Source organism: Hypanus sabinus, chromosome 5 (assembly GCF_030144855.1).
Source record: "Hypanus sabinus isolate sHypSab1 chromosome 5, sHypSab1.hap1, whole genome shotgun sequence".
Classification (NCBI taxonomy): Eukaryota; Metazoa; Chordata; class Chondrichthyes; order Myliobatiformes; family Dasyatidae; genus Hypanus; species Hypanus sabinus.
The window spans coordinates 102,126,314-102,149,041 of NC_082710.1; the positions used below are offsets into that span (position 1 = coordinate 102,126,314).

Below are 22,728 nucleotides of genomic sequence, written 5' to 3' on the forward strand. Positions count from 1 at the left end.
GCTGCAGGAATCAGTGTTGGGTCAGCTGTTGTTTGTCACCTATACCAACAGTACTGTTGTGAACTAGATCAGCAAATTTGCCGATGTCACCAAGATTGGGGTGTAATGGACAGTGAGGAACACTATCAAAACTTGCAGTGGGATCTGGAACAGCTGAAAATGGGCTGAAAAATGGCAGATAGAATGTAATACAGACAATTGTGAGGTGTTGCACTTTGGAAGGACCAACCAAGATAGGTCTTACTCAGTGAGTGGTAGGGCACTGAGAAGTCTGGTAGAACAGAAGGATCTGGGAATACCGAACTAAAATTCCTTGAAAGTGGTGTCACAGATAGATAGGATCATTAAAAAATATCCTGGCACATTGGCCTTCATAAATCAATATATTGAGTACAGTAGTTAGGACGTTATGTTGAAATTGTGTAAGTTGTTGATGTGGCCTCACTTGGAGTATTTGTGCAGATTTAGTCACCTACATATGGGAATGATGCAAATGAATTGAAAGAGTGCAGAGAAAATTTATAAGGATGTTGTTTGGACTTGACCTGAGTTATAGGGAAAGGTTGAAGAGTTTAGGACTTTATCCCCTAGAACAAAGTGGACTGAGGAGATATTTGTTAGAGATATACAAAATTATGAGGAGTATAGATAAGGTAAATGCAACCAGATTTTTCCACTAGGGTTGGGTGAAGCTGCAACTAGATGTCATGGGTGAAGAGTGAAAAGTGAAATGTTTAAGGGGAACATGAGGGGGAATCTTCTTTACTCAGAGTATGATGAGAATGTGGTCTGAACTGACTGCTGCAGTGATGGATGCAGGTTCAATTTCAACTTTTAAGAAAAATTTGGGTGGGTACTTGGATGGAAGGGGTATAAATGGCTATGGTCTGGGTGCATGTCAATGGGACTAGACAGATTAATGGTTTGGAACAGATTAGAATGGCCAAGTAGCCTGCTTCTGTGCTGTTGTGTTCTATGACTCTATATTTCTGAGCTCTACAAAGCTTTAATCATTTTTTTTTAAATTCTCTTATATATCTGGATGTGAGCATCATTGGAAAGTCAACATTTATTGTCCATCCTTAAATGCCCCTGAGGTGCTGGAGAGCCATCTTTTTGATCCACAGTAGTCCTTGTGGTAAAGGTTATGCCTAGGTACTCTTTGGAAGGGAGTAGACTCGATGCTAATGATTTAACAGGGATGTATTTTCAAAACAGGACATTGGAAAACTTGGAGAGAAATCAACAATTGATTATAACATGCGATTGCTGTCCAACCATTCCTTAGTGGTTGCAGCCATGAATGAGTCTGATTGGTGCTGGCATGATAACATAACATCATATGTGCAAATACAACTCATATTATGCATTTGATTTTGGTTAAACAGAAAACATGCTTTGCCGTGTAACTCAAGCATTGGTATGATTATAATTAAACACTGATGACAATTAATTGTCCTATACTTGCAACATAGAATGCAACTAACATATGAAAATAACATGATTTGTTCAACAGAAACATTGACATCTTAGCACAGGAGCAGACTACTTTTCTGCCTTTAGATAGTAATGATATCTCAGAACTACTTATATAAACACAAAATAATTTTTCTCTTATTTCATTGTCTTCTTTTCATATTATTCTTTAGCCAAATGGCACTTGTAAATGTTGTAATCATTTTAAGCTTTCCAGTAACAAGTCATCCCTGTTTTGTCTGAAGAGATTTTATTAATTTTCTAATTAACTATTCATAATATTTCTGGAGACTTTGCTCTGAATTCCATTTCCATTAAATTTCTCAATTATCAAAATTAAAAAAATACTACTTAGGTTGATATAGATTTTACTTGTAATTCATATCCATCATCATACTAAAGGATTTGCTTTATACCTTTTGAGGATTATTTTACTCATTTTATGTTGAGAATATGAGCTCTATGTTTTCTTCAATCAATATAAGCTTTTTGTTTTTAAGTCCAATCTCTTTCAAAATTACAGCTAAATGATTTTCCTTTTTGAAATAGTATTAGTGACTTTGAATACACCATGTGAAGTCCATAGCTTTAGATATAACAGGCCTTTATTCAGCAGAAGCATACATGAGGCGGAAGACCTGGTCAGAAGATCTCTTATAACTTTCAACAGTACACCACAGAATCAGCCCTTTGGCCCATGATATTGTGCCAAATCTTTAACCTACTCCACGATTAAGTTAACCTTTCCCTCCTACACAACCCTCCATTTTCTCTTTCATCTGTATGCCTATCTTACTTACTTACTGCCTGTTACACTGTTGTTGTTTAGGGCAGCAATGAAGGTCCTACATCCTGGGTGGAATTAATGGCTTCATTCATCATGCCAGTAGCTTCCTCTCGGTTTTCACAACTGTCAGTCATGCAAGTCCTGGGTGGAGACTCAGGAATACCATTGCACTCAAATGTAGAAGGATTCTACATTTCCATAACAGTTTTGTTTTACCATTCAGGGTTGTTAGCCCTGAGCTGAGCCGCCAAACCTAGAGGACCAGTGGACCGATCTTAGTCTGGTCTCTACCCTTTGACCTGCTTGGCATGGGTGATCCAACGAAGAGCCAAAGCATAAAGCTGTGACTCCAGCCAACAGAGTTCTCTGGTTCACTGAGGCAAGCAAGCCTCTAAACCTCAACAAGGTTGTGGTCCTCATGGATGATGTGCCTTTCTAAGGGTCTCTTAAATATACCTGATGTATCTGCCTCTACCACCACCCCTAGCAGGGTGATCAACATACCTACATACTACTCTCTTACCGCTGACATCCCCCTATACTTCTCTCCAATCACCTTAAAATTATGCCCCCTTTGTATTAGTCATTACCTCCCTGGGAAAATGTTTCTAGCTGTCCATTTTATTTTTGTCTCTTATCATCTTGAATACCTCTATTAAGTCATCTCCCATCCTCCTTCTGTCCAAAGAGAAAATCCCTAGCTTGCTGAACCTATCCTCGTAAGACATACTTCAAATCCATGCAGAGTCCTGTTAAATCTCCTTTGCACTCTCTCTAAAGCTTTCACAGCCTTCCCATAATGAGGCAATCAGAACTGCACACATTACTTCAAGAGTGGTCTAACCCAGGTTTATAGAGCTTTTGAATTCATGGCTCTTGAATTCAACTCCCTTGACTAATGAAGGCCAACACACCATATACCTTCTTGGCTACCCTAACAACTTGTGCTGCAACTTTGAGGGACATGAGCCCCAAGATCCCTCTGTTCCTCCAAACTGTTAATTAATCAATTAATTTATTAGTGATACAGCATGGGATAGACTCTTCCAGCTCTTCAAACTACACCACAACAGCAACCCCAACAACCCCAATTAAACCCGAATCTAATCACGGGATAATTTACGATGACCAATTAACCTAGCCGCTACATCTTTGGACTGTGTGAGGAAACCAGAGTTCCCGGGAAAACCCACGCATTCTTCAGGGACACCTTACAGACGACACCGGAATTGAACTCCAGAATCCAAAGCCCCAAACAGTAATAGCGTGCGAACTACTACACTATTGTGGTGTAAGGAATTCTAGTATTAACCGTATATTCTTAGAGACTCCCAAAGAACTGGTTATATTTAAGAATACTGGAAGATGATTATATACAATTTCAAAAGTTACAATTGCTTAGTTTACTTCAGATTTTTAGATGCATAGTATTAGACATTTATAATCAGAGCACATCTGAAATGATAAAATCAAATATGAATATTCAAGTGCTTTTTACAGGACATACTGATTCACATGGGTGGTCTAAACATTTTTGAAGACTAAACCCAAAACAAATAGGGCACTAGCCATGTTTAATCAGACTGTCCTTTCAGTACAAGAATTGGGATGTCAGGTTACAACTATACAGAATATTGAAGAGACAGCATTTGGAATATTGTGTGCAGTTCCAGTCAGCTAGCTATAGAAATTATGTCATTAAGATGGAAAGTGTGCAGAAAAGATACTCAAGGGTATAATCAGGGCAAGAGAGCTTGGTTCTAATGAGAGACTGGGTAGGTTGGTGCTTCTATCCCCGGAGCACAGAAGGCTGAGGAGAGACTTCATAGACGTATATAAAAACACAAGGGGCAGAGAAAAGATGAACAGTCACAATCTTATTTTTTCCCCAGAGCTTAGACTTAATGCGAGAAGGGAAAGATTTAAGGGGGAGTTTTGGTATATCCTTATACACACACAGGGTGATACGTGTATGGAAAGACCTGCTGGAGTTCATGGTAGAGGCAGGTACAGTAACAATGTTTAAAAGATATTTAGGGAGATACATAGACAGGAGATGTTTCAAGGAATAATTACTTACTTACTTTAGAGATGCAACATGGAGTAGGCCCTTCCAGTCCTTCGAGACACTCCACCCAGCAACCCCCACCAAACCTGATTAATCCTAGTCTAATCACAGGACAATTTACAATGACCAATTCACCTACCCAGTATGTCTTTGGACTGTTGAAGGAAACTGAGAACCCAGAGAAAACCTATGCATTCTATAGAGAAAATGTACAGTCTTCTTACAGAACAGCACCAGAATTGAAATCCAAACATCTGAACCTCAAATTACTGACTAAATGCAGCTCAGATAGGCAACTAGGTCAGCATGGATAAATTGGCCATATTTCTGTGCTGTACAACTCTATGCATTAATCACTTTATTAATGTGTCAACTGGAAAAGTAAGTAGTCTTGAACTCACTTTGATCCCTGAAGCACCATCTTTACATATAAGTTCAAAGTAAATTTATCATCAAGCTACATATACATTACCATATATAACCATGAGATTCATCTTCTTTTCTACTCAATAAATCCATAATAAAATAATAACCATAATAGAATCAATGAAAGACCACACCAACTTGGGTATTCAACATTTGTGCAAAAGGCAACAAACTGTTCAAATACAAAAAGAAAAAAATTATAATAATTAATAACTAAGCAATAAGTATTGAAAAAGTGAGATGTGCAGTCCTTGAAAGTGAGTCCATTGGTTGTGGAAACATTTCAGTGATGGGGCAAGTAAACCTGAGTAAAGTTATCCTCTCTGGTTCAAGAGCCTGATGGTTGAAGAATAATAACTATTCATGAAGCTGGTGGTGTGGGTCCTGAAGCTCCTCTTCCTTCCTTCTGATGGTAGCTGTGGGTCGCGGAGAGAACGTACAAACTCTTTACAGACAGCGGCAAAAAATGAACCCAGGTCACTGGTACTGTAAGACGTTGTACTCATCATTACAATACTGTGCCACCCAAACTGACGTGAGTACCTTCACAGCAATAACAACAGTATTTCCAGAAACCAAACCACCAACATCTTCTCAACGTGAAATGAACTGCAGAATTTGCTACTTATGTCCAAATCTTGTGAGCAGGAAAAAAAAGGAAAATATAATTAAAAACAATTTGCTAATCCTAGCTTATGTCAAAGCAAAAATAAAATTGCAATAAAGTGAATCCAGCCGTACAAATGAAATCAAATTTATAAAATAACCGATTAATATTAATGTTTTATATGCTTATTACATTAACCTGGAAATTATTTGGAACACTGTCATCAAAAAAAGCATATTGCAGTGGATATTAAATTCCTCTGCAGTTAAATGTGCAAATGTATCATTAAAATGAAGATCATAATTTCTGCATTGATAGAAAAACAAAGAAATTTGACATATATCCATCATGCAATGATGTTAAAGGAATTTCCATTGGAGACATCATGAAATCCACTGGAAGGCTGCATGAACTAGCATCTGTATGCTCTTCAGTATACAAACATCAATGTTATTCTAAACACAAAGTACACTGCAGATGCTGTGGTCAAATCAAGACGTACAAAAAAGCTGGATGAACTCAGCAGGTCGGGCAGCATCTGTTGAAAGAAGCAGTCAACGTTTTGGGTCGAAATCCTTCATGCTGCCTGGCCTGCTGTGTTCCACTAGCATTTTGTGTGTGTTGTTTGAATTTCCAGCAACTGCAGATTTCCTCGTGTTGGCACCTAATCTGAATCTGGTTTCTCCTTTGCAGAGGAGAACTATTCTGAGCACAGAATGCAATGCACGGAATGGAAGAAATTCAAATGAACAGCACAGTACAGGCCCTTCAGCCAACAATGCTGTGCCGAACAAGTACTTACTTTAGAAATTACCTAGGGTTATCCACAGCCCCCTATTTTTCTAAGCTCCGTGTACCTATCCAAGAGTCTCTTAAAAAACCCTATTGTATCCACCTCCACCACCATCACTGACAGCCCATTCCATGCACTCACCACTCTCTGTGTAAAAAACTTACCCCTGATATCTCCTCTGTACCAACTTCCAAGTACCTTAAAACTGTGCCCTCTTGTGTTAACCATTTCAGCCCTGGGAAAAAGCCTCTGACTATCCACACGTTCAATGCCTCTCATCATCTTATATGCCTCTATCAGATCACCTCTCATCCTCCGTCACTCCAAGGAAAAAAGGCTGAGTTCACTCAACCTGTTCTCATAGGGCACGCTCCCCAATCCAGGCAACATCCTTGTCAATCTCCTCTGCACCCTTACTGTAGTTTCCACATCATTCCAGTAGTGAGGTGACCAGAACTGAGCACAGTACTCCAAGTGGGGTTCTGACCAGGGTCCTATATAGCTGTAACATTATCTCTCGGCTCTTGAACTTAATCCCATCTTTGATGAAGGCCAATACACTATATGCCTTCTTAACCACACAGTCAATCTGCGCAGCAGCTTTTAGTGTCATATGGACTCAGACACCAAGATCCTTCTAATCCTTCATACTGGCAGGAGCCTTACCATTAATACTATATTCTGCCATCATATTTGACCCACCTCACACTTATCTGGATTGAACTCCATCTGTTGCTTCTCAGCCAAGTTTTGCATCCTATCAATACCTTGTGGTAAACTCTGACACCCCTCCAAACTATCCACAACACCCCTAACCTTTGAGTCATCAAAAAATTTACTAACCCATCTTTCCACTTCCTCACCCAGGTCATTTATAAAAATCACAAAGAGTAGGGGTCCCAGAACAGATCTTTGCTGAACATCACTGGTCAACATCCTCCAAGCAGAATACAAACCATCTACAACCACTCTTTGCCTTCTGTGGGCAAGCCAATTCTGGATCCACAATGCAAGCAGCCCTTGGATCCCATGCCTCCTTACTTTCTCAATAAACCTTGCATGGGGTACCTTATCAGATGCTTTTCTGAAATCCATATACATTACATCTACTGCTCTACCTTCATCAATGTGTTTAGTCACATCCTCAAAGCCATGTTGACTATTCCTAATCATATTATACCTCTCCAGATGTTCATAAATCCTGCCACTCAGGATCTTCTCCATCAAGTTACCAACCACTGAAGGAAGACTCACTAGTCTATAATTCCTGGGATATCTCTACTCCCTTTCTTGAATACAGGAACAACATCTGCAACCTTCCAATCCTCCGGAACCTCTCCTGTCCACATTGATGATGCAAAGATCATTGCCAGAGTGATGCACCATCAATAACTCTTGGAGACGTGAGGCGAGATATAGGCTTTTATTGGCTGGAAGAAAGAACAAGCAGCAATTGACCACCACACTGCATTCTGGAGACTGAGGCCGGGGCAGAGACACCAATTGTCTTTATACCGGGTCCGTAGGAGGAGCCACGGTCAGTGGGAGGAGCCACAGGAACAGTCAGCAGGGGGTCGTGTCCAGACAGGTATATGTAGTTCACCACATGCACCCCCCCACCTTTGTTTTAAAAGAGAGTCCCCATGGGGCGAAGTTTCTTACAAGTATATTTACAGGTTAAGTCTATCAGGTGGTCGAATCTGTTGCTGCAATCTACGTAGCACCGGCTGTGATTGCACAGGTGCCGGTGGTGATTGCACCAGAGACGGTGGTTGTGCTGGTTCCAGCCTAACTGGAGGTGTCAGCCCACTAGGCATCAGTGATCCCTCACGCCTGTACGAGACGCCCGGTATAGGAGCGTCGTGAGGAGTCTGTGTAGGGCTCGGTGTGCACGGTGTCACCTCAGGTACAGGGTTCATAGTTACCGTGGAGTGTTCGGGGTAGTGGTCTGCTGCTCCTGCAGGCGCCAGGTCGCGGACGGAAACCGCGTCCTCCCGCCCATCAGGTAAGACCACTTAGGCATACTGGGGGTTCGCATGTAGAAGGTGAACCCTCTCGACCAGCGGGGAGTATTTATTGCTTCTCACATGTTTCTGGAGCAGCACTGGCCCTGGGGACGTCAGCCAAGCTGGTAGGGTGGTCCCAGTGGCAGACTTCCTGGGAAAAGAGAATATGTGCTCGTGAGGGGTGGCATTGGTGGACGTGCATAACAGGGAGCGGATAGAGTGGAGTGCCTCGGGGAGGACCTCCTGCCATTGAGAGACCGGCAACCCTTTTGACTTAAGGGCTAAAAGTGTGGCTTTCCACATCGTGGCATTCTCCCTCTCCACCTGTCCATTTCCCTGGGGATTATAGCTCGTGGTCCTACTAGTAGCAATGCCCCTAGCCAACAGGTACTGGCGCAGCTCGTCACTCATAAAGGAGGACCCTCTATCACTGTGCATATAGCAGGGATATCCGAACAGAGTGAAGAGCTGGCGCAGGGCTTTTATGACGAACGTGGCAGTGGTGTCGGGGCAGGGGATGGCAAAAGGGAACCGCGAGTACTCGTCGATAATATTGAGAAAGTAGACATTGCAGTCGGTGGAGGGAAGGGGGCCCTTAAAGTCAACACTCGGCCGCTCAAAGGGGCAGGTGGCCTTGATAAGTTGCACCTTTTCAGGACGGTAGAAGTGCGGCTTGCACTCAGCGCAGACTTGGCAGTCCCTGGTCATCGTCCTGATGTCCTCAAGGGAGTACAGCAAGTTCTGGGCTTTCATGAAATGGTAAAATCGGATGACCCCCGGGTGGCAAAGATGTGCATGAAGGGCGTATAGATGGTCGAGCCGTGTGCTGGCATATGCTCCCCGGGATAGGGCATCAGGGGGCTCATTAAGCCTTCCAGGCCTGTACAGGATATCATAGTTGTAGGTGGAGAGTTCTATTCTCCACCGCAAAATTTTATCAGTTTTGATTTTGCCCCGCTGTTGGTTGCTGAACATGAACGCAACTGAGCGCTGGTCGGTCAGCAAGATGAAACTTTTGCCGACGAGATAGTGCCTCCAGTGCCTAATAGCTTCCATTATGGCCTGGGCTTCTTTCTCCACCGCGGAGTGCTGAATTTCAGGGCACTGAAGGGTACGAGAAAAGAATGCTACTGGCCTGCCTGCCTGATTGAGGGTAGCAGCCAGCGCGAAATCGGAGGTGTCACTCTCTACTTGGAAGGGAATGGTCTCGTCCACCGCATGCATTGTTGCTTTGGCAATGTCCCCTTTAATGCTGCTGAAGGCCGCGCGGGCCTCGGCAGAGAGGGGAAATGTGGTAGACTTGACCAGGGGGCAGGCCTTGTCTGCGTAATGGGGGACCCATTGGGCGTAATAGGAAAAGAAGCCCAGGCACCGTCTGAGGGCTTTGAGGGTGGTGGGAAGAGGGAGTTCTAACAGGGGGCGCATATGGTTGGGATCAGGGCCAATGACCCCGTTTTCCACGACATACCCAAGGATAGCGAGTCGGGTGGTTCTGAACACGCACTTGTCCCTGTTATAAGTAAGGTTCAGGGCTTTGGCCACTTGGAAAAATCATTGGAGGCTGGCGTTGTGATCCGACCAGTCGTGATCACAGATGGTGATGTTATCCAGATAGGGAAATTGGCCTTCATTTGGCACTGGTCCACCATCCGGTCCATTTCCCTCTGGAAGACAAAGACACCATTTGTGACACCGAAAGGGACGCGCAGGAAGTGATAGAGCCTGCCGCCCGCCTCGAAGGCGGTGTAGGGGCGGTCCTCCGGGCAGATGGGGAGCTGGTGATAAGCAGATTTCAGATCTATTGTCGAGTACACCTTGTACTGAATGATCTGGTTGACCATATCCGCGATGCGGGATAGGGGGTATGCGTCAAGCTGCATAAATCTATTGATGGTCTGTCTATAGTCCACGACCATCCTATTTTTCTGTCCGGTTTGAACAACAACCACCTGGGCCTTCCAAGGACTTGTGCTTGGCTCAGTGATCCCCTCCCTGAGCAGCCACTGCACCTCTGACTGAATGAAGGCCCTATCCCCCACGCCAAACCTCCTGCTTTTAGTTGCCACAGGTTTACAGTCGGGGGTCAGGTTGGTGAACAGTGGTGGGGGAGGGATCTTGAGGGTGGAGAGGCTACAAGTGGTGTCAGTAGCGCAGCTGTCGGCATGGTGTTGGGTGGGATGTGTGAGTCGGTGTGTGTGTGTGGTCAGTAGCGGGGTATATGACGAAGTCCCACAAAACTGAGGATTCCTGACAGTGAGTGGTGGGAGGGGCCCGTCATATGCCATAGTCACACTTTCGAGGTGGTTCTGGAAGTCCAGCCCCAATAGCACAGGCGTGCACAGTTGAGGCATGACCAGTAGCGCAAAGTTCCGATATTCTGTGCCCTGCACTACCAATGACACTACACAACCCACCCGGATGTCTGTGGAATGCGACCCAGAAGCCATGGTGACCCTATAGCTTACAGGCCGTGTCACGAGTCCGCAGCGTTGCACCATGTCCGGGTCAATAAAACTCTCAGTGCTGCCCGTGTCAAACAGGCAGCTAGTCATGTGCCACTCCACCAGGATGTCCATCATTGACCTTGCAAGCTGGTGTGGGCGCTTTGGTCGAGGGTTACAGAGGCCAGAGTTGAACCGCCGTCTTGATGCCCGGTAAGCACTGGTGGGTCGGGGGCGGGACAAGGTGGCACCGACAAAGATGGACGCCCCATGTCTCGCACGAGGCGCTGCCCAACCCCGCTTGTAGTTCAGACTTACAGACCTTGACGAAATGGCCCTTCTTCCCGCAGCGGGAGCAGGTCACTTCTCGGGCCGGGCAGCGTTTTCGGGGGTGCTTTTCAAGTCCGCAGAAGTAACATTGCGAGGACTTGCGACTGGCAGTAGCTGTGGTCGGGTTTAGGGAGTTCGTGGACTCACGACTGGCAGTGGTGGGTGGCGGGGTCTGCAGTTTCCATGGAACCGGCGGGGGATTGCGTGGCTGGACAGCGTCAGCATTGTGCAGAGCAGCCTCCAGCATGTCGGCTGTCTCGATCGCCGAGCGTAAGGTAAGATCGGCATTTTCCAGCAGCCGCTGGCGCATGTACACTGACTTGATCCCCGTAACGAAGGCATCTTGTACTAGCAGCTCCACATGTTGTTCCGCTGTCAGAACTTTTCAGTCGCAAGTTCGCACGAGTGTCTGTAGGGCTCAGAGAAACTCAGCGTTCGACTCGTCGGGTCGCTGTCACCACGTTGTTAAGCGATGTCTTGCATAGACGGTGTTCACCGGCCGCAGGTACTGTCTTTTGAGGGCGTCCAGTGCCCCTTGGTAGGTCGGCAGGTCCCTGATAAGGGAGTAAACTTTTGGGGTGACCCTCGAAAGGAGGATTCTGTGCATAATAGCGGGCTCAGTCACATGACCCTCCTCCAAGTATGATTGGAAGCATGCAAGCCAGAGTTCAAAGGCAAGAGCTGCTTCTGAGTTTTGAGGATCAAGGTCTAAGTTTTCTGGATGTAAAATGCTTTCCATGTTTTAAAACTTCCAGCCAATAAAATTGATGCACCATCAATTACTCTTGGAGATGTGAGGTGATATATAGGTTTTTATTGGCTGGAAGAAAGAACAAGCAGCAATTGACCACCACATTGTATCCTGGAGACTGAGGCCAAGGCTGAGTCCCCAATCGCCTTTGTACTGTGGGAGGAACCACAGGAGCAGTCAGCGGGGGGGGCGGGGGGGGGCGTGTCCAAACAGGTATATGTAGTTCACCACACAGAGGCTCAGCAATCTCCCCCCTCACCTTCCATTGTAGCCAGGGGTACATCTCATCCAGTCCCGGTGACTTATCCAAGTTAATGCTTTCCAAAAGCTCCAGCACATCCTCTTTATTAATATCTACATGCTCAAGCTTTTCAGTCCACTGTAAATAATCCCTACAATTGTCAAGGTCCTTTACCATAGTGAATACTGAAGCAAAGTATTCATTAAGTACTTCCGCTATCTCCTCTGCTTCCATACACACTTTTCCACTGTCACAGTTGATTGGTCCTATTCTCTAACATCTTAAACTCTTGCTCTTCACATACTTGTAGAATGACTTGGGTTTTCCATAATTCTGTTCACCAAGGCTTTCTCATGGCCCCTTCTGGCTCTCCTAATTTCATTCTTAATCTCCTTCCTGCTAGCCTTATGCTTTTCTAGAGCTCTATCATTACTTAGTATTTAGAACCAAAGGTGATAACTTCATTCATCACTTGTCCTCTCATTGAAATGTTTCCACATCTTATAGATTCACTTTCAAGGGCTGTTATTCTCACATTCTTGATAGTTATTGCTTTTTTTTTGTATTTGCACAGTTTGTGGTTTTAACACTGGTTGAATTTCCAAGGGTGTGGTCTTTCATTGATTCTATTATGGTTATTATTTTATTTTGGATTTATTGATTATGCCCACAAGAAAATTAATCTCAGTGCTGTATATGGTGATATATTTGATAATAAATTTACTTTAAAATTTAAAATGTGAAATATCTGGGTTCCTAGATGATGGGAAGGGACAAGGTGAAAGGACAAGTGTCAGATCTCCTGAAGCTGCATGAGAAGAGCAGGGAGTAGTGGAGAAGGATGAGCAGATCAAGGAATCATGAAAAAGTGGTCCTCACAGAGTGACGAAAGGGTAGGAATGGGGAGATGTGTCAGCGGGCAGAACTGCTCTGAAGATGGAGGAAATCATCTCCTTCAGAACGTGGAGGCCAGTGAGGTGGAAGATGAACACTGGAGATCTCTCTCCTTGGTGTAACTGGGAGACGCTGTGAGTAATGGATGTGGCACTGGCAAGGATTCTGCAAACTATGCTAGAGGGAAGTTGTAGTTAAAGGAAAAATAAACCCCTCTTATCCATTCAGTGAAGCATTTTCTGATTTTGTTTAAAGCTGGGAGGATATGCAACATAATGTGGCCACCATGACAAGTGGTGGTCTAGATTATGCTGAATATACGACAGAATACTCCCCTGAGGCTTATATTTGTATACTCTAAAGGGGATGACACACAGGTGTCATTAACATACTAATTTTGCCTCAGTTAAAGTCCATTTTGTTTGATACCATAATTGCATTTAAGTTTGATACTGGTCTGCAGTCGTGGGTGATAAATGGGTTGCAAGTCATGGATGACAGATGATCCTAGTTCACCACAAGGCTCAACAAAATAGATTTGCTACTTCTGTTAATGATTTTGCAACTGCCAGCAAATCCGTCTGATGGCCACTTGCATTACAAATCAGCATGGTGCAGAGCTTTTACTTTGTAAATTCAAGCTTTCATCATTCTAAGTGTCATTTTGTTAGCAGGTTTATTAACAGACATAGTATAAACAATCAGCGAATTGTGTGGTTGAAAGACCATGATCACAAAAAAATGATTTTTAAGAGTAAATTTTTTTAATGTGCTTTTTCTGTTAATGATTGAATCCTGTCAGAAGCTTTTACACTGCCCACAAATTGACTTTCTGAGTAATCTGCAAATTTACTAATCTGCCCAGCTATGTGTGTATATATAGGTATTGATTAGGCTAGTCAGGGTAAGTACTTTCTTCCGGAAAGTGCTATAGGGCAATTAAATCAAAAACTTCATGCAATCTTAAAATTTCTTCCCCCAGGCAAATAATCTAAACAACCATTCTTGAGATCCCACATACATCCCCCATCCCCATCTATTACCCTTATCACTGCACAACGCAGGAGACACTTCAAAAAACCTTATTATAATGTTGTTTATGTAATATACAACTTCATAAAGGGGGAGATGAGGGAATACTCACCAGTCCTCATAGAGGGATCAGAAGTGGAAGGAGTAGCATCTTCAAGTTCTTGGGTGTCAACACCGCTGAGGATCTATCCTGGGCCCAACATATCGATACAACTACAAAGAAAGCAGGGCAGTGGCTATATTTCATTAACAGTTTAGGAGAGTTGGCACGTCACCAGAGAGACCTGCAAATTTCTGTAGATGTACCGTGGAGAGTATTATGATAGCTGCAACACTGTCTGATTTGGAGGTGCACGACACAGGATCAAAATAAACTGCAGAAAGTTGTAAATTCAGTCAGCTCCATCATAGACACTAGGTTCCCCAACATCCAAGACATCTTCAAGGAGAAATCATTCACAAAGCCCACATCCATCATTAAGGACTCCCATCACTAAGGACATGACTTCTTCACATTTCTACCATCAGGGAAGAGACACAGGAGTCTGAAGGTACATACTCAACATTTCAGGAACAGCTTTTTTATCCTCTGCCATCAGCTTTCTGAAAGGACATTAAACCCATGAACACGATCTCATTACATTTTTGAACTAATTTAATTTAATTATTTTATATTTATGTGTGTATATAAACTGTATAGCAGAACTGTTTCTACTGACAGGAGAAGGGGCGAAGGCGGATCCTGGTGCCTTAAAACCAGTGCTTCGGGTAGATGGAGCTCGTCAGTCCTGATTTCTGAAACTCTGATTTCAATCCTCCACTGCCTTTCGGACATACCCACTCATGAGAAAGGCATCGGGAGTAATCCCTGAGGACATATCCGGAGCTGGAGTCCCTGAGGAGGCAGTCCGACATTGCCTTCAACCTCGTTCTGGCAACTCCTGCAACGTCACTGGTGCCAAGATGTATCGGCCATTGCCCTTCCCTTGGGCAACATTGGTGGCGTGAAAAGGGGAGACTTGCTGCTTGGGCAACTGCCAGTCTTCCATACAATCTTGCCCAGGCCTGCGCCCTGGAGAGGGCACTCACAAAACTTTCCAGGCACAGATCCGCGGTCGCGCGAGACTAACGGATGCCATCCAATACATACATACATACATACACACACACACACACACACACACACACACACACACACACTATAAAAAGTATTCACCCCCTCCCCTGAATATTTCCAAGTCACTGAATCATCAAGAAATGGAAAGAGTATAGCACAGCTGTAAATCTATCTAGAGCAGGCCGGCCTCAAAAACTGAGTGACTGTGCAAGAAAAGGACTAGTGATGAAGGCCACTATGGAGAAATTAAAAACTTCAATAGCTGAGATGGGAGAGAATGAGCATACAACACCAGTTGCCTGGGTGCTTAACCAGTCACAGGTTTATGGGAGAGTGACAAAGAGTAAGCCACTGTGGGAAAAAAAAAATCACATGAAATCTTGGCTACAGTTTGCCAGAAGGCCAATTGGAGAGTCTGAAATCAGCTGGAAGAAGGTTCTGTGGTTTGATGAAACCAAAATTGAGCTTTTTGGCCACTAGACTAAACGTTATGTTTGGCATAAGCCAAACACCGCACATCATTAAAAACACACCATCCATACCATGAATCATGGTGGTGGCTGCATCATGCTGTGGGGATGCTTCACTGCAGCAGGCCCTGGAAGGCTTGTGAAGATAGAGGGTAAAATTAATGCAGCAAAATACAGGAAAATCCTGGAGAAAAATCTGATGCAGTCTCCAAGAGCACTGCGACTTGGGAGAAGTTTAGTTTTCCAGAAAGACAATGGCCCCAAGCATAAAGCAAAAGTTACACAGGAATATGGCTTAAAAACAACAAAGCTAATGTCCTGGAGTGGCCAAGTCAAGAGTCCAGTCCTCAACCCAATTGGGAATTTATGGCTGTTCACTCATAATCCCTATGCAGTCTGACAGAGCTTGAGCAGTTTTTTAAAGAACGGGAAAAATAATTACAGTCCAGATGTGCAAAACTGGTAGAGACATATCTACACAAACGCAAGGCTGTAATTGCTGCCAAAGGTGTAGCTACCAAATACGGACTTGAAGGGGGTGATTATTTATGCAATCAACTATTTTGTGCTTTATATTTATAATTAATTTAGATTATTTTGCAGAGATATGCTTTCACTTTGACACACAAGAGTCTTTTTCTGTTGATTAGTGTAAAAAAAAACAAATTAAATCTACCACATAACAAGAAATTTCATGAAATATGCTGGATAGTAAACCTGATCCCAATTCTGAACGTAAATACATGCAAGTATTTATGTATTTAAGCACATTTATTTCATATCTGTCCTTTGTCTTCTAACTTTATTTTTATATAATCCTTTATTCATTATAATTGTTGAATGGTGCTGTTTTATTTGCATGTTTCTTCCTGACCAACACACCACAGTAAATTCCTAATACCTGTAAATGTATATTGCAAATATGGTGATCCTTGATCCTCAATTTGCTGAAGCCCATCCAGTGAAGAAACACCCAAGTGAAGTTCCTCACTTCTCGATTCATAGCCAGAGAGAGTGAAGGAATCAAACTATCTTTTTGAATCAGAATGAAAGGCAGTTTGTAAATGAATATTTACAGTCATGCCCCTATGCAGCTGCTTGCTAGGTGGTAAGCAGCAGCAATCTAGAAGCATTCAGGGTATACTTGAGAATCGTACTGGAGCACCCTATGGATTCCAAACATGATCTGACGCTTTAACATAATCATAATATCATTCAACATGATAGAGAGTACTTTCATTTTGAAACTAGAACTTTGTCTACACAAAGATTGTATGGTACTGTATCTACCCTACAAATACAGCCATGTACAGATTAACTACCAACAGCAGTCCAGGCAAGAATGCGGTCAAGTAACATTTCTTGACATTTGTCTCCGACGGTCTGACAGCTTTACCATTCATTTCACAGTGCTTTAGGCAACTGTGGTGCTATGAAGCCAATCTTGAAACCCCTCACCTAATGTACACTCTGTGCCATTGCTACTTGCTGCATTTTTACAGGCTGTTATCGGACGTGTAGGTGTAGTAATTCACCAGCTGAGGAAGAATGGAAGATGGCAATCAGTGGCAGGCATCCTTTGCTTTATTTCATCTGATCCCATGTGTCTTGCATCATTCAACTAGGTCTTCTAATATACAGTATACAACAAATTCAATGTCGATCAAAATATAGGCTATTTATTACTTGCAAGGTAAGTCTACCTCCATGTGTTGCTTCAATTTTATAGCTCAAATCAAACCATTTTTATATTTCTACAGTGACTAGTAATGAGATTGTTCCATCCAAAACATTACTACTTTATCTGGGTCCGTCTCTGTTTCCTAAGATCTATTCTTCAATCAGCCCATTTGTCTTTAGAGGCAGGCTAAGGGTAGGCTAAACTCTTCCAGTTCAGACACCGGTTCATAAAAGGTTTGGAAGAGATCCTCGCAGGATCAGCTGGGCTGGAATGTCTCTGCCATGCTTAACTCCACTGCCTACCTCAATGTCAGCTGGACTATTCCACCTTATGCAGTTTTAAAAATATAACAGTTTTGATGAAACTGAATGTCCTGCAGGGCCATTTTAGTGCATAGGTGAGATTGACATGTTGCCTGTTACTCTTTCCAAAAAAGCTGAGTAACCAGCCTGGTTTATCCACCACTGGTTTACCTTACACTCGTAAGTGTAGGGTGCCACACGAAAACTGCCACTTTACCGGTAATGTTGTGCATTTAATATTTTAGTAATATCTGAGTAATCCTATCATATTATGTTTGATTAAGCATTCTTGTTCTTCTAAATAATTTCTTATGGGGTATATGCAAAAATACGTGAATTGCATATGTCATCACACTACCACGTGGTAAGTACGCACCTTCATTTAAAGTAAAAATGTTTTGAAACTACAAAATATAATAAGTAACAACTGGTTGTACAGTGTAATGTGCTGACAATTGTCTCCATTAAGCCATTTAGACATCCTATTACAGAAACTCCCCTTGTTCCAAACAGCCATCCACAACCTTTTGCTTTACTGAAAACTCGCTTGCCTCAATTTCTTTCCCAATTCCGACAAATGGTTGCAGACCTGGAAGTTTGATAAGTTCACTTTTCACTGATACTACCTTACCTGCTGAGAGTTTTCAACATTTCCTGTTTTTGTTTAAGTATTAACTAAAATGCTGCAGATCTGGAGTAACTTATAGGACAGCATTTCCAACCCTAGACAGTATTAATTTTCCAATAAATTTTCTTACAACTAATAGAACTTCTAGCTCTTTATTACAAGTAGGATTATTATTTTTAATGCTAGCTTTCAATTCCAGATTATTTAAGGTAAAATGCCATGTTAAATATTAATTCAAGAATTAATAAAAACATAAAATCCTGGCAGAACTCAGCAGGCCAGACAGCATCTATGGGAGGAGGTAGTGACGATGTATCAGGCTGAAACCCTTCATCGGGAGTGAAGTAACATGGGATGGTTGAGGGGAGATAAGAAGTAGGGGGAGGGATGAAGTAGAGAGCTGGGAAGTGATAGGCTGGAGGGAAATGGGCTGGGGGAACGTGGAGAATTATGGGAAATAAAAGAGAAAGAAAGGTAGGTACAGGGGGAGATTATAGTGAGGGGGGACAAACAGAGAGAAAGAGAACCGGACTAAAATTATAGATAGGGATGGGGTGGGGGTGGGCAGGGGTATCAACGGAGGTCTGTGAGTTGAATGTTCATGCCGGTAGGTAGGAGGCTACCTAGGCGGGAGATAAGGTATTGCTCCATCGACCTGCGTGTGGCCTCATCTTGACGGTAGAGGAGGCCATGGTCAGACATATCGGAGTGGGAGTAGTCTGTGGAATTGAAGGTGTGGCCACAGGGAGATTCCGCCACTGCTGGTGTTCGGTGAAACGGTCTCCCAGTCTGCGGTGGTTCTCCCCAATGTATAAGTGGCCACATCAGGAGCACCGGATACAGTATATCATCCCAGTTGACTCGCAGGTGAAGTGGTGCCTCACCTGAAAGGACTGTCTAGGGCCTGGGATGGTGGTGAGGGAAGAAGTGTGGGGGCAGGTGTAGCACTTCTTCCGTTTGCATTGGATTGAGGTTCTGTTTGCTTGGTTTAAGGATTGGTTATTGAATACAAATCAAAGAAAAAGGATAAATGACTCATTTGTAGATTGACAAGTCATAACTTTCGAGGTGTCTCAGGGATCAATATGAGAAACTTAGTACTTTAGAGTGTATATTGGCAACATAGCAGAAGGAACTAAATACATTAGGTCCAAGTCTGCCAGCAATTGGGGGAGAGGCAAGTTAAGAGATGCACACAAAAAGACTGCAAATGTAAAAAGGTGGTCAAAAAATAGCAGATAAAGATGTACAGAAATGTGGGGAAATGAGAGGCCATCCACTTTCATGGAATGAATAGAAAAACAGGTTGTTATTCAACCAGCAGAACGCATTAAAATATTGTGTTCAGAGATATCTTGGCATCTCTCCATCTTGCTGCCCACTAAAATGTCTTATACCTTATCCCCTTTAGGAATAATCCTTTAAAAACGTCATTGCCCCTTCACTAAATTTTGAATCTATAGTCATCCCTAACAGTCCTTACTCTTTCCCGGGTTACCATTTTGCCCTTAATGTACTCATAAAAGGAGTTGGGATTTGCTGGATTTCAGCAGTGATATTCCATGCCTCCTTTTGCCCTCCTACTTCCCTTTTTAACATACCCCATTTTCATTTCACTTCTCTAGACTTGTTATAAGATTCCTTCATCTAGTTCACAATATCCGTTCACATCCACAGTTGTTGTCCTTAACATGCTACACTATAGGTGTTATATGGGTGAAAAGCCTTTGTTTTGTTGTATATTTCGATTTTTTTATGCAAATATGTCTTCGTACCATCATTTGACTTTATTTCTTACATTCTTCACAAGCATGAGGAGTAAAACTCTTTACGTAACGTCTCCACCTAAATGTGCAATAATGGTAATTCATTATGATTTATAATAAATAGAACAGTCAATGTAACACAGAAATACACTCAAATCAGTGTGAGTTAATCAGTCTGATGGCCTGGTGGAAGAAGCTGTCCCGGAGCCATTTCCCAAATGGTAGCATCTGGAATAGATATGGTTGGGTGACTCAGGTCCCCAATGATCTTTTGAGGCCCTTTTTCACACCTGTCTGTAAATGTCCTGAATCATGGGAAATGCACAGGGCTGTCTGCACCCTCAGAATCAGAACAAGAATCAGGTTTATTATCACCGGCATGCGACGTGAAATCTGTTAACTTAGCAGCAGCAGTTCAATGCAATATGTAATATATAAGAAACAAATAATAATAATAAATAAATCAATTACAGTATACATATATTGAATAGATTAAAAATCGTGCAAAAAACAGAAATAATGTACAGTATATTAAAAAGTGCGGTAGTGTCCAAGTGTTCAATGCCCATTTAGGAATTGGATGGCAGAGCTGTTCCTGAATTGCTGAGTGTGTGCCTTTAAGCTTCTGTACCTCCTACCTGATGGTAACAGTGAGAAAAGGGCATGCCCTGGAGGCTGGATGTCCTTAATAATGGAAGCAGCCTTTCATAGACACCGCTCCTTGAAGGTGTCCTCGGTAATTTGTAGGCTAGTACCCAAGATGGAGCTGACTAAATTTACAACCCTCTGCAGCTTTTTTGCTCCTGTGCAGTAGCCTCTCCATACCAGACAGTGATGCAGCCTGTCAGAATGCTCTCCACGGTACAACTATAGAAGTTTATGAGTGTATTTGTTGACATACCAAATCTCTTCAAAATCCTAATGAAGTATAGCCACTATCTTGCCTTCTTTATAACTGCATCGATAAGTTGGGACCAGGTTAAATCCTTAGAGATCTTGACACCCTGGAACTTGAAACTGCTCACTCTCTCCACTTCTGATCCCTATGAGGATTGGTGTGTGTTCCTTCGTCTTGCCCTTCCAGAAGTCCACAATCAGCTCTTTTGTCTTACTGACGTTAAGTGCCAGGTTGTTGCTATGACACCACTCCACTAGTTGTCATATCTCACTCCTGTACGCCCTCTCGTCACCACCTGAGATTCTACCAACAATGGTTGTATCATCAGCAAATTTATAGATGATATTTGAGCTATGCCTAGCCACACAGTCATGGGTATATAGAGAGTGGGCTAAGCACACACCCTTGAGGTGCACCAGTGTTAATTGTCAGCGAGGAGGAGATGTTATCACCAATCTGCACAGATTGTGGTCTTCCAGTTAGGAATCAAGGATCCAAATGCAAAGTCCTGCGATTAAGGAAGGTACAGTTCCCAGACCAGGCAGTGATGCAGCCAGTCAATATGCTTTCAATTGTGCCCCTGTAGAAAGTTCTTAGGATTTAGGGGCCCATACCAAACTTACTCAACCGTCTGAGGTGAAAGAGACATTGTTGTGCCTTTTTCACCACACAGCTGGTGTGTACAGACCATGTGAGATCCTCAGTGATATGGATGCCAAGGAACTTAAAGCTGTTTACCCTCTCAACCCCAGATCCAGTGATGTCAATAGGAGTTAGCCCATCTCCATTCCTCCAGTAATCCACATCCAGCTCCTTTGTTTTTTGCGACATTGAGGGAGGGATTGCTTTCTTGACGCCAATGTGTCAGAAAGATGATTTCTTCCCTTTCGGCCACATTATTGTTAGAGAATAGGCCAATCACTGTGACGTCATCGGCAAATTTAATTAGATTGGAGCTGCAGGTGGCGACACAGTTATGGGTTGCCAAGGAATAAAGGAGGGAACTTAGTACACAGCCCTGAGGGGCTCCTGGGTTAAGTGTCAGAGGGGTGGAGCTGAGAGACTCCACTCTTACCACCTGCTGGCAATCTGCCAGGAAGTCCAGGATCCAGAAATCAGAAAATGCCCATTACATGAAAGTTTTATACATGACTTTATCTAGTCAGTATTATGTTAAATCTTGTCCTATACTTACATCAATGATAGCAACTTCAAACTATGAGAACATAATTGAAAATGTTCAAATATTCACCTCCCTAACCAAATTAATCCGTAAGAAAATGATTTCATTTTATCTCGAGGAGCCTCAGGTCCATATCTATTTATTAAGAGCAGCTTATGATTCTCATAAACATTATGATTGACATTATGTAGGTTCTTCTGAATAAAGTACCAGAAAGATAACATAGAAAATAATTATCACAGAAGTAGCAAAGAATTCAGTTCAATTATTGAAAAACAAATAAATCATTGCTCGCTGCCAAATACTGCACATGAAATTATTTCCTTCTTTATTCACTCAGTTCCAAGTAGATGACAAAAAAAAACTTTCATCCTTGCTGAACTGCCATGATCGTTGCAGTGTTTCCTTAGAAATTGATGCAACCTTTGAAATCAGCCAAAACCACCCATTACGTGATCTTGGAAGTAAAGGACAAAATATCTGGGACCTTAGATATTTTAACATCTTGTGAGAGGAAGTTTAGAGAGGATTGTAAATTGAGCCTTCCCCCCCCCCCCCCACAGAGGATATATAGAGATTGAACTGTGCTGCCTAATGAGTCATCAAGACAAATACCTTAATCACATGGAAGATGATGGTCCTAATGCAGGTAAAGCGAATTAGTGTAGAAAGGTACAACGGAAGACATGGGCATGAGGACCCATTACTGTGCTTTATGACTCCATGACTTTTTATTATTTTCATTATTTTTGTAGTTCCACACAAGTGCAAAGTCCCAACATGACTACATTAAGTGATTGGTTTAAATCTTCTTTGCAATTACAGTTTTGA

General features: G+C 42.8%; 1 protein-coding gene across 1 annotated transcript in view; it reads left to right on the forward strand.

Annotated features, from left to right (window-relative positions):
* The first annotated feature begins 634 nt into the window (after positions 1–634).
* Positions 635–22,728, forward strand: part of LOC132393736 (general transcription factor II-I repeat domain-containing protein 2-like) — a 171,642-nt gene continuing 149,548 nt past the window's right edge. Inside the window, exon 1 of the mRNA XM_059969135.1 lies at positions 635–653. Within this exon, the coding sequence (XP_059825118.1) occupies positions 636–653 (18 nt within the window). The 5' untranslated portion in view covers position 635. The remainder of the gene's footprint in view (positions 654–22,728) is intronic.